The following is a 12,647-nucleotide window of genomic DNA, read 5'->3' on the forward strand; positions in this document are numbered from 1 at the left end:
TTTTAATTGGATGTAAAAGAAAATTTATTATCAGATATAAACAGTAGAGACAAAATCAAGATTTTAGGTAGACCATGTTAATAAAAATGTGCCTAGAAAGAGACATTGTGGACACTAAACCTTGCAATGATGCAATGTTTATGTGTTTTCTGCACTGGTGAGTGTGAATAAAGGAAGTCTACATTCTAAATAAATTTCACAGGATATATTTTATCTTAAAATGTTTTTCCTCGTCAGATTTTAAACTTTGATGTGGAGGCTTTGGTCATTTTCTTGGTGGAAAACAAAAACGGTGACTTAGACCAAGAAGCAAGCAGTGGAGCGAATGAACACAATCTTAGTGGGTATTATTAAATAAAAGAAATTCTAAAATGAGTTTGGTCAGTGCTGTGATGGGGCTACTGATAAATTAGCATTATGCTCCAGGACAGCTTCCCACACTGACGGCTCCAATCACCAAAACCGTCTTGCTGAAGCTTGCTGGGCTCTTGTTGATGGTCAGGTTCTTCATGCAGCCCATGTAGGGCTTCCTGGTGGCAACGCTGTCTGGGAGGAAGTCATCTGAGAAGAACAGGAAGTGGGTTAGGAAATGTGTGACTTTGCTCCAAGGAGCTGCTGCCAGTGCTTTCTCACCTGGAGCTCCACCGATAAATATCGGCTTCCTGGTGTCTGTGGAGCGGGGGTTCACGGGGCCCACAACGTGTTTAATCTCAGAGTCCACATCCAGCTGGACAACGTTGGCATCCCGGATCACTGTGGGCACAATGATCATTGGACTACACTTATATAGAGGTTGATTTATACAAAAAACACTTTAGGAAAAGAAAAACTATTCAGTACAGAAAGTAGGAGAAACATAGAGTTCCACTGGAATGGAGCAAATGGAACAACAACCTGACAGATTCAGTTTTAAAATGATCTTCTCATTTCAATTTCAGTTCAGTTTATTTATATAGCGCTTATTAACACATGTCAGCTCAAGGTACTTTACAAAGAGGAAAAAAAGTTTCAGTCCAGTTATACAAACATTCCAACTGATCTTAGTTTCTCAAACAATGCATCTTATTATTTCTTTAATATTAATGTTTAGGAGTGACCCAGCCAGAGTCTGGATTCTGTCTGAGAATGTGTAGGAAGTGCTAAAATTAGGGCAATGGTGAAAGTTTACTATGCTTCTAAAAAACATTTTTCTACTGAGTAAACAGCATTGAATACAATTGCACATTTTGTTTCCTAAAAACATAAAATATGAAACCATGCATGAGTCTTTTTCCACCTCATTGGACAGTTAGTCAACAAAATACTTTTGAAGTTTATGCTTGCAGAGTAATAATTTGTGAAATTGCAAAGGGCCATGAATAGTACCGTTACCCAGATCATCCATTTTAACCGTGCTGCCCTGTTGTGTGATTCTGACCTGTTATTCTGTGCCAGGAGCCGTCACACACACCGTGTCTCGGTGACACCTTCGTAGAGAACTCATGTTTCCCGTCATGAACAACAACAACCACCTGGGAGGAGAAAAAGGAAATAGTTTGACTGACTGGTCAGAAAGAGTCTGTCCTATTCTCGTTATGCCTGCTAAGACTCACAGCTCCTTGATGGATGTACATTATGAAATAACCCCCTGCCGTGCGCACATGCAGTAGCACCGCTGAGGCCACACGAGGGCGCACCTCCATTGTTAACTCGAACCTCAGTCCCAGCTCAAAGGATTCATCTGAAGGAAGGAAGAATCACAGAAACATGTAACAGATGTTTTGGATATCTGTTCCTAATCTTATCTTTTTACCACACAGGCCCATAACTCTGGATGTTCAGCATGTGTTATATCGGTCAGGCGGAGATGGAGATGTGATCAAAGCAACGTTTTCCCTGTCAGCAGTCCCCACCTCCCTCTTCTACTGAAACAAGTTGCCTGCAGCTGCTAAAGAGATGAGGTCATTTTACCTAGCTACATATTTTTCCATTGCACACCGGTCTGTGAGACACAGGAGAACTTATGACCTGATGAACTAGCAACATAACAGATGGTCAGCTGAAATAATGTTCTGCATATTGGAAAATATCAGGTGGTTAAAATGTGGAGGATAAATGAACAAAATCAGCATCTAGGTAGCATCTAAATAGATCTATAACATCATATTAGGCTGTGTTTAAAGCTGCAAGGAAACTTTTATAATAATAGTTTTTTATATACAGTACAGACCAAAAGTTTGGACACAACTGTGTGTCCAAACTTTTGGTCTGTACTGTATATATATTTGTTAAAACTGTCACTATGTTGACTGTCACTGTCAGATAAATTGTGAAAAGAAATCAAGTTCCATTGCCTCAAGCACCTCTGTGGTCCTACTGCCATCTGCAGAAATACACAGCTCAGTCAGAAACAACCAATCAGAGCCAGGTGGAGGGTCTTAGCGCTGTCAAGCATCCTCATGTACGTGCTGCTCAAGATTGCCAGTTTGCTACAGCTGTGCAAACTATAGTTGTTCCTGGTGGAGGAACAACTTAACTTTTGACCCGTCATAATCGGTGGCCATGCTAACTAGCCTGAGCATTCACAGGAAACTAGCTGTTGGAAACCAGCTGTAGCATAGCAGAGAGCAAGGTGGAGGGTGTGAGCAGCAGGCACACAAGAGTGATTGACAGTGATAAGACCCTATTCCTGGCTCTGATTGGTTGTTTCTGACCAAGTGGTGTATTTCTGGAGAAAGCAGTAGATCCACAGAGAGAAGTCAGAGAAGCTTGAGTGTTTTTACACTCATACTATCAAGACATGATGGTTTTTACAAATGTGTAAAAAAAACAAACAAAAAAAAACAATATATTTTTAAGTGGCTTTAACTATAGCACTCGGATAGGCTGACGGGAGGAGAGTCAAGTAGTGGGCGGAGCTTTGGCAAAGGTTGGACTTGCTAGGTCGGGCTTGGAACCCGTTGATAACTGAAGTTCCAATGGGTACCAACCAAGTTTTATCTAATTTAACTTCAGACAGTGAGACAAAAAAAGTTGTATGTGACATTTTATTTTCTCTTTGTAAAATTCTTGTTTCAACTGTATACATAGGGAAACTGCATTTGTGAAACAACATACCCAAAACCACATATCCTCCCTCCTCTGAGAAGTACGTTCCATCCTCAGAGAGTCCTTCAAAGCATGGACCGACCCCGAAACTCTCAGCCACAGAGGACAGCCTTCGTCCATCAAGCTGAAGGTTCTTCAAACAGCCAGTGAAGCTGTAAGCCGAGTTTCTCTGCAGGAAATACAAACACACTGGACCTTTATTTCCAAATCAGAGACACAAACTACTAAAAAGTTCATGTTAAGCACACAACAAGAAAGGGATCTTCCAGTAAGTTTTCTCTCTTTCCTCCAGCTCCAGAAGATGTTCTGCCAATACTGATGTCCATTTCCCAGGCAGGAAAGTGGAGAGGACAGAAGGAGCAGCGTATGAAGTTTTTCTTTTACTATCCATCGTCTCAATGTGGCTGCACAGAAACTGATCATTACTTGATTCTGTTTAGCAAAAAGCTCAAAGTGATATTCCTAACTATTTGCTAATGTTAACTTAGGTGTATAACTATAGTTACTTTACAGTGGAAAATTATTCATAATTCATGAATATTTTCACAGGATTTTATTCAAATAACTAGAGGTAGTGAATAGAAATAGGACAAGGATAATACATGATCAACTAACAAAATAAATCTGAAAAGTGTGGCATGCATTTGTATTTCTCCCCCCTGAGAATGTACTTTGTAGAACCACCTTTCTGATGCATTTCAGCTGCAAGTCTTGTGAAGTTCTACACATATAGTAATAGATATGCAAATTCTTCATAAAATAGCTCAACCTCTGTTCGATTGGCTGGAGATTATCTCAACAGCAACTTTCAAGCCTTGTGACAGATTTCAATTGGGTTCAGGTATGGACTTTTGACTGGATGTTTCAGTAAGTCCAACTTATTTGTGAAAAATATTCAAAATAAAATGGTATTTGCAGAGCTGAAATATGTCGGTCCAATTTTACTTGACATGTTATATGCTGACATTTGCAAAACAGCCAATTCAGAGGCACCATTTATTTTCCTTTGTGCTGACTGGCTGTGTCCCCAACAGTGGGGATAAGACTGTAGATGTTAGCTTCTGCATTAGCGGTAAGATGGTTTCCACTGTGCTTATTAATGCACATTGAGTGATATTTGACATTTGAACAGTTAAAATAGGAAGTTAAAAGCATTTTGAGAGGGGTCCTCAAGTGTTAGCTACTTTCAGGCAGTTCTGGTCCCCAATCCCACTGAATACCAGCGGTACACTGTAACTCATACCTGAATATTCCTTTGTGCTTTTCCAGGAGGAACTCCTCCGACAAAGAGGGAGTCGCTGACATGCCAGGCGACATTGTTTGCCTGAGCTACGTCCTCAAACTCTGTCAGCCTGTCAACAGTTAGTCGCCCCATGCTCCCATCACGAACACAAGCAATCTGAAGCAAAAAAAACAAGTTATCAGTTTGAAACACAAGAGAACATATGCCGCCAACATACAAGAAAAACTCGCACTGTGAACTTACACTGTGCCATGCGCCGTCATCATATTTCTCTTCACTCCTAATTTGAACTTTCTGGTCTCCCACACTGAAACTAAACACGAGTTTTCCATCGGCCACAAACAGAGCCATAAAGTTGTCCTCTTGGACATCTGATGCATAAAAGATGAGGCCGAAAGGTGACTCCATCTTCAGGGACAGAGACAAGTGGCACCTGGAAGACGAAACATGGACCCCATTATGGATGTAGAAACAAAAGCATGCATGTACTCAGCAAGTTTTGAGCAGACACCTGGCTTACTATGAGCAGGTTGTGGGCCTGACAAACCTTTCAGACAGAGAGTCAGGGATTCCCTCGTAGTGCTGCCTGCTGTTGGCAACGCCACCATAGTGGAAGGCTTGGCGTGTTGATCTAGGTCTGGGGGAGAGGTGGCAAGACTGGCTCTGATGACTGTTTGGCTCTGATGACTCCAGATTAGAGCTGGGGAGTTCTGGAAGATGACTGGACTTATCTCTGGCAACCTGTGAAAAGCATTGTTGGGTAAGAATTGATCCTTCTAGGGTTCACTATGGGCAGGAATAGATTCCCAATGACCTTTAGTAGATATGTCCGCAGATGAAGCACGGATAAAGGCAACACCTGATTGAACGAACAAAATCAAGTGTAACACAATTGGACGAGCATGGCATTTTGGAAGGACCATGTCTGACTGGATGAAATGAATGTCTTTCGTTGGACTTTTTCTTTGTTTAAAACATTTAAAACCTTACATCTCTGACAACAGGCTTTCATTTATTTATTTAGTTTCACGAGCTTGCTGTTGTAACCTGGGGTATCGGAAGACTTTTTAGTAGGGATGCACGATATTATCTGCATGGTATCAGTACCAGCCGATATTAGAATGGCTGGTACTGATATGACAAATCATATTACATTCCAAAATATGAGCATCAACGTAGATTACACTGTTTTAATAACTGATAGTAGTGATTTTTCAGAGATGTCTATGAAGAGGGAAGGCTAAAGGTTGATGCTTTGGGACAAAATCAGTTTTGGTTACTGAAGTAATGTTAAATTGACATAATTAGTTAAAACAAATAATGAAGAAATAAAACTAAAATTATAATTCAAAACATAATGTTACTTAAACAGGCCCTGACACAAAGGATTGTACCTATGATTTCTTATTTTCTTGTTCAACTTTTTGATCCGGTCACCAGAGATGACATATTTCTGTCAGATTCTGTAAGATTTCTGCTGGAACTAACCAATCATATTTTGCGCTGCAGAAACGCGCTTTTTTGAGTCTGCAGAGAACCCGCTCTCATTGAGCTATGCAGCTGACTGAGCAGACATGACCTAACCGACCCTGTGTTTGTGTTACCTTTTGAGACAGGCTCTGTTTGGCTTTAGAAGACCCCCTGTGGTGAGACATCAGTGCAGCGGGAGGTCGCTGTATTGGACAGTTCTCCAGGGAAACATTCACCTTCTCGGTGTACTTCTGGAAGTCCTCACCCTCAATGTCTCGGTCTTGTCTACAGACACAGAGTGACAGGAAAAGAATACAAATTGCATTAGAATACAGCAAAAACTCTTCATTCTCATGGTCCTTAGTATCGAACAGAAGGAAGCCTGTGGAACCAGATGGAAGGTGTGTTCACAGCGTGGTGGAGACTTACCTGCTGATGTATGCATGGCTGATGCAACCAGTGAAGTTCTTTAAGCTGCTGCTTGGAGAGCCTCCATAGTAAAAGGTCTTTATGGGAGAATCAGAGGAGGACTTTGCAGTTGGTGGTGATCGCTTTAACTCCTTTTTGTCTTTGTCGTCCACTAGTAGTAAATTCCTGAGGTGAAGCAGAATGAGGTAGTTAGAAACTTTTGCTTCAATGCTGCAGTATTTAACTTTAATTTTTTACATAGTGTTGAAATTGTCACTATGGTGTGACAGTTTAATATGAGACAAATCTGTAAAAAAATGGAGCTCCTCTGCCTTATCCCAGTGCTAACTAGAAACAACCAATCAGAGTCAGGAGGTGGGTTTAGCGCTGTCAATCACCCTCTGCCCATCCCCCCCCCCTCTTACTCCACCTCATGCTCTCTGCTACCCTGTAAGTAGCATAGCCTCTTGTGAATGCTCAGGCTAATTATGGTGGCTACATATGACACTGGATAAACAGTTTTCCTGTAGCGGTAAATTGTTTCTCCACCATTAATACATTTTAGCAGTGACTGTTTAGTTTAACTGTTTGTTAAACTAAATTTAACAAACAGCCAGTATGAGAAATTGAAACAAACAGTATGAGAAATTGAAAAATGAGGAAAAAACATAAACAAGAAAATGTAATTATAGCTGCATTAAACTGAAATTAATGTTAGATATCAGAATATTAATATGTTTAGGTTTTCATATTCTTTCATTGTTTTCAGAGAATCTCCTAGAGCACTTCCTGAAAATCTCAAAGACCATCTTGAAAAGTGATCACAATAGAAAAACACCAAAAAGCTTAAAGATATGTTTGATTTATGTTTTCAACACGAGGCAGCTTCCCTCTAGCTGTTCTGTTTGGGTTCGTCATGGTAACCCAGTGGTCTTTCTTTCATCCCAGCCATCCTTCCCCTAATAAATAAAAACATCATTTGAAACCTCCTACCTCTGCTTGTTCACCGAAGCCAGTAAGAAGTGTGTCCTTCCATCGTTGTATTGCTTCTTCTGTAATTTGACCTTTGACCCTCTGTGGTTCAGTGTGACCGCTCCGTTCTCCAGGGCGATGCTAAACTCATCAGACTGAGGAGGAATGTCTTCCAGTTAGTCAGGCAGCAGAACTTGTTTCTTTAATACTCATCAGATGTGATGCATTTAAAAAAAGTCATTCAACAACATTTGAACAACTTTATAATATTTTGCAGTGTTTTCCTACCATGGACAACCTGCTCCCAGGATTACACGGGTTATAAAACTCAAATTGATCATTACTTTGGAAGGAAATGTCACTTTCACAGAATTTTAAGGGTGTCAGAAAACGAGACAAAAATGTGACATGGAAATGTAGAAGTTTGTGGAATGTGTGTGTAAGATGTTCTTACCCCTTGAGCGTGGTAGAACAGCAGTCCACTGGGCTGCAGCGTTCTGAAGTTAAGCCCTCCTTCGAAGTTGTCGAAGGGTGAAATTTTTGCGGTGGATCCCAGGTAGCTGTGGCCACTGAACGAAGCTTCACGGGACATCTGGCACAGAAACACACACTGCAGTTTCAGAAACCCTTCATTTTTAGAACATTTAGAGGCTATTTAGAAATTGCTTATTTGACTCTGACTGCGCCTCCCCCACTCAGCTCCTCCAATTAGCAAACACCTGGTGGAACTGCGCTTATGAGCTACTTCTCAATCCTAAGAATGATTGTTAGCGGCATCATAAAGACGAATTGTTGAGATGACATGCTAAAGGGAGAGTGTTAGAAAGAGTAGCAGCTTCTTAAAGAGACAGAAGGCAATTTCAAGTCAAAAAGTCAAATTTCTTTTAAGTTGTTTTCAATATGTACAGCTTTTTCATTGCAGCTGAAGGTAACACAAGCTGCATTTCCATTGACCTTATAATTCCTAAACTAGATTTCCAAAAATAAATTAGCTTAATGGAAACACACCAATTTGGAAAAAACTCTCGGTTTTAAATAAAACATTTTGGTTGGCAGGATAAGGTGTTTTTTTTGGCTGTATCGAAGTTAGTGTATTTCGCAAAACTGCAATTGAAACTTTTCATGTGTGAGTCATGTGATCAACAACAGGATGTTACCTACTGGTGGAAAAGACAAAGAAGACAACAGGAAGTGGTGGTAGAAGGTTGACACAGCAAGCTTTTTTAATGCCTTATTGTATGTACAAACGTATTCATATGTGATTTTAATCGTGTTTCTTATTTAATGGAAACACCACAATTGCATATCCTTTTTTAAATTAGCAGAATACTGGAAAAGCTTTATGCATTTTTGTAATAGAAACAGCTGCAGTTACTTTATTGTACCATGAAATGGCACTTTGTGCTTGGAAAATACATAATACTGCCCCTTTAACATCAGGGCCAAGTAAAAGTGGCGCCAATGTTTTTGTGATAAATTACCTTGTTTTAATGTCAGATCATTTTTTGTCTCTCTGAATAAATGTACTTGAATTAGAAGTTGAGTTTTTTATCTAAATTTTCAGTGTGTGAATAAACTACTTAACATTTTTTTTTATTTATTTTAGGGCTAATTTTACATCGTTACCATCAGGGATGCCAAAAAAGTAAACATTAGCTTCTAAAAGAACCCACTTGCACACCCACAGACAATGCAACAAAACATGTCAAGAAACATCACGTTCTAGGTTGGGTTTTTTTCACACTTTTATTCACTGTTTAATAATCTTTAAATTTGTTTATCAAAAATGCTGCCTCATGCCTTCTGATTTTAATTGGCAATTGGCTTTTTTTTTTCTTGGGGGAAATGTGGCCATTTTGAACTTGCTTTGCTAGCTTGAGGAGCAAAGTAGCTTGATAAATTTGACTGGCAGCCAATCAGAAAGATGAGCATGGCATTTTAACTTATGTTCTGTAATATTGATTGAAAAACAGACCATATTTTATTATACAAAATACACTCAAAAATGCATTAGATTATTATTTTTTGTTATTTTTATTTTTTCTCAACTTCGCTCCAGCTTTCTGAGACCCTCATACGGCCCACTTTGAAAAACACTGTCTTAGTCCCTGGCTTAAATGTGCTTCGGATTACTGCCAGAGATAAGCACTCTGTCCATCGAGTGTAGGAGTGTGAGTTGGTAAATTGGGCTCTTACAACCAACTCCTCAGGGCAGCCGCTGCTGATCCCAACGGTACCAGGCTCCTCCAGCAGGTTAAAGTCTTTTTTCTGGAACAGGAATCCTTTGACACAACCCTTCAGGCCAACCACAGAAGACAGCTCCGGCCTGTGTGGATACATCTTGTTAAATCATTTCCTTTGTGAAACTACAGATGTTCAACTTCTTATCGACAGTGTTTCTTTGGTTGCAGGCCTACTTAGCGACTCACCTGGTTTTGAGGATGCTGGAGGGAGCTCCACCGATGTAGATATCTGAGAAAGGCAGGGGGGTTTGGGGATTCTCGACAGTTTTAAGAAGGGTCTTGTCCACCAGTAGAATAACTTTCTTTAACATATGGTAGATCACTGACACCTGTTAAACAAAGACAGTTGTAACAATATTTTTGGATCACAGGAACATTATTAAAAAAAGAAAAAATAAGAGGATGATCTACCTCGTGGTATTTTGCATCGTTTATTTGAAACTTCGGTAAGTTATTCTCCAGACGTTTAGGTCCATTGCTGAAGCTAAAGTCGTATGTTAGGCGCAGGAAGCCATTCTTCATCTCTAAAAGGAAAAAATTTTTCTGGAAAGAAAGAAAGAGCATTTTTTAGGACTCATATTTTAAATCATGTTTAACTAATCGAAATTAACTTTTCCAAAAAAGAGGCAATATGGATGCTAACAAGTCTGTCTTCCACTAATAAGCCCAGCAGCAGGTCTTCAATATGACACTAGACTGACCTCAACAATCTTTTATTATTGGTCTAAGATTACCAAACCAAATGGAGTCTATCACTAAGAAACACAATAAATAAAAAAGCTTATTTAGGTGCAAATCATCTTTCCATCCTTCCATCGCTTATAGCCACTTTTCCATGCAGGGTCGAGGGTTGTGACGTAAACCCTGGACCAATAGATGCCAGTCAGTACATCTCAAATAATGTTCTTATTTGAACATGATAATTTTTTTAGGCTCAGTAAACTCTTAGAATGAAAATATTTCTGGCAATTCCTGTACAGACAACCTTAGTGCTCTGTGTTAGACCTTGAGTAAGAATTGTTCGACTATTTGTAATTTTCTGGATTTCACAAAAAATCTTTAAAAAAAGGACCCTAACAATCTTCTTCTTAGACAGAGTGTCTTTAGTCAGAGGCTTCTTCAAGTCTGTTGTAATACAGACTGCTACATGAACCACCAAGATGTCCATGGTGTACCACAGAACCAACATCCTCCCAACCTCAGAACTACATGGATCTTAGGAGCTTCAGGAGTCCTTAGACCCAGTCCCCAAGGGTTGGTGACCCATGCATTCGTCCATATTGGACCAGAGCAGCTGGTCCACCATGTTGTTTGTGATCAGAAAATGAAACAGCCTTTTGGCCAAACTTAGGTATTCTCTAATCTTGTTCTATGGTGGTACTGATTGAAAAGTGACAATTTCTTCTATCTTTTAACCTCAGATTCAAAACAGACATGCAAGACAAGTTAATATTTGAATTTCAGAGACAGAGACATTAGAACTGGTGATAAAGTTCAGTCTTGAATCAGTTCAGTTCTGTAGGAATTTTCCCTATAGGTATTTTTTTTCCACATTTGTTTGTTTTCTTAAAGGAGAAAAACAAATGTGAAAGGATGTAGTGCAGTTTTATAGCACAACCAAAACACTATGTGAACTTCAGTTGTTATAAAAATGCTTTATACATCAAATATGATTTACAAGAAATTTACTTCCTAATTTAACACCTTGAAATGTGTTTGTTTCTTTAAAACCTCCTGCTCTTTCTGAAACTTCTCCTTCAGGAAGTCATTACAACATGGCTCCTTTATTAACCCTTTAACAATGTTTTTACCAGCACTGCACTCAGAAGTGGACTGCTGGAGACAGACCCCAGCAAACAGCAGACCCCCATGTAAACCCTACATGGATTAGCGGCATAGACAATGAATGGATGGATTAATTGCTGCAATGTGAAATAAAAGCTTAAAAGTTGCTGCATTGAAGTTGGAAACTCCATCTGGGTCAAGCAGAGATAACAGCTCAGAAGATGGGCAGAACCGAAGCAAGCGGTCTCCGTTTCAGACGTACCCCGTTGACCATGAGGAAAATGGTGCAGTTGTTTGTGATCGTTCGTACAGAAATATCAAATCTTATGACTTGACCAAACTTGGCTCTCCTCTCAATGTTACTGACGAGTCCGTAGCCCGTTCCATCAAACAGATAGCTGGCAATGCGACTCTGGGAGAAGGCCAACTTGTACCTGACAACAGAGGAGAATGTGTGATCAGGACCTGAACATGATTTTACACCATATGAGTGTTTTTATATTCTATACCCCTGGAAGCAAAAATACAACAAAAATACGACGTGGGAAAATTGCCATATTCATATGATTTTAAAATGGTTTTAAAATGCATGAAGTTACTCTATCTACTACTTTTCATCTATGAAAGCAATCTCTGTGTCACTGACTCCTAAATCTGTCCCTGCAGGAAGAGAGCCATTGCAGACACTTCAATGGCTGCAACATAAGAAGTGTACTGTAAGGAGTGTGAATCCTCCCTGGAGGAGCTGTAATGAGTACCTGGGGCAGGGAGGAGAATCAGCTATATTTAAAAAGTGAGTCTCTTTGAAGTTGTACAGACTGATGACATCGTTGTTGATTGAAGCCAACTCGATGCAGCCCACAAACGGGGCCAGGCTCAGAGGAGGAGGTAGCTAGTTTAGAGACAAAAAAAAACCAACAAAAAACATTTGTCAACATTCAGGAAAGTCTGGGATTACAGGAGGATTAGGATTAAACTCACTACCTTGATGTCTGGTGGGACACCTCCGATGAAGAACACCAGATTCTTGGGAGTCGATATCAAACAGTGAGTCGGCGATGGGAGCTTCGCCTTTCTGGATGAATTTCTGCTCATCTGTGGAGCCCTGACTGGGAATAGTCAGGAAGACTTTTCCATGCCTCCCCAACCTGCAAGAAGAAAATCATGAATAACAATACATCTGATATTCATAATTCATAGAATTAGTCTGACCATGTTAGGTTTTACTGTAAACCATTTTTGCTACAAACTACCACAAGTTTTCCATGACTTAAACATGTGTAGTCCTTTAGTGCCAATTCCCCAATTACAGCTGCAGTATGTAACTTTTATGAAAGATATGTTTTTGCAGATTTATTAAGACTGTCACTATGGTGTGACTGTATGAGACAGAGAAAAGATAAAAAGGATGAAAAGATAAATCTCCTCCTCCTTCTTGT

General features: G+C 39.8%; 1 protein-coding gene across 1 annotated transcript in view; it reads right to left on the reverse strand.

Moving 5' to 3' along the window:
- lama4 (laminin, alpha 4) overlaps window positions 1–12,647 on the reverse strand; it is a 45,808-nt gene continuing 33,161 nt past the window's right edge. Inside the window, 19 exon segments of the mRNA XM_032584535.1 lie at window positions 1–561; window positions 634–753; window positions 1,418–1,511; window positions 1,593–1,720; window positions 3,097–3,256; window positions 4,331–4,486; window positions 4,574–4,763; window positions 4,878–5,071; window positions 5,935–6,085; window positions 6,230–6,394; window positions 7,202–7,335; window positions 7,635–7,772; window positions 9,377–9,506; window positions 9,610–9,752; window positions 9,835–9,966; window positions 11,471–11,642; window positions 11,967–12,100; window positions 12,193–12,240; window positions 12,242–12,356. Coding sequence (XP_032440426.1) covers window positions 416–561; window positions 634–753; window positions 1,418–1,511; window positions 1,593–1,720; window positions 3,097–3,256; window positions 4,331–4,486; window positions 4,574–4,763; window positions 4,878–5,071; window positions 5,935–6,085; window positions 6,230–6,394; window positions 7,202–7,335; window positions 7,635–7,772; window positions 9,377–9,506; window positions 9,610–9,752; window positions 9,835–9,966; window positions 11,471–11,642; window positions 11,967–12,100; window positions 12,193–12,240; window positions 12,242–12,356 — 2,650 coding nt within the window. The 3' untranslated portion in view covers window positions 1–415.

This window comes from Xiphophorus hellerii, chromosome 15 (assembly GCF_003331165.1).
Source record: "Xiphophorus hellerii strain 12219 chromosome 15, Xiphophorus_hellerii-4.1, whole genome shotgun sequence".
Classification (NCBI taxonomy): domain Eukaryota; kingdom Metazoa; phylum Chordata; class Actinopteri; order Cyprinodontiformes; family Poeciliidae; genus Xiphophorus; species Xiphophorus hellerii.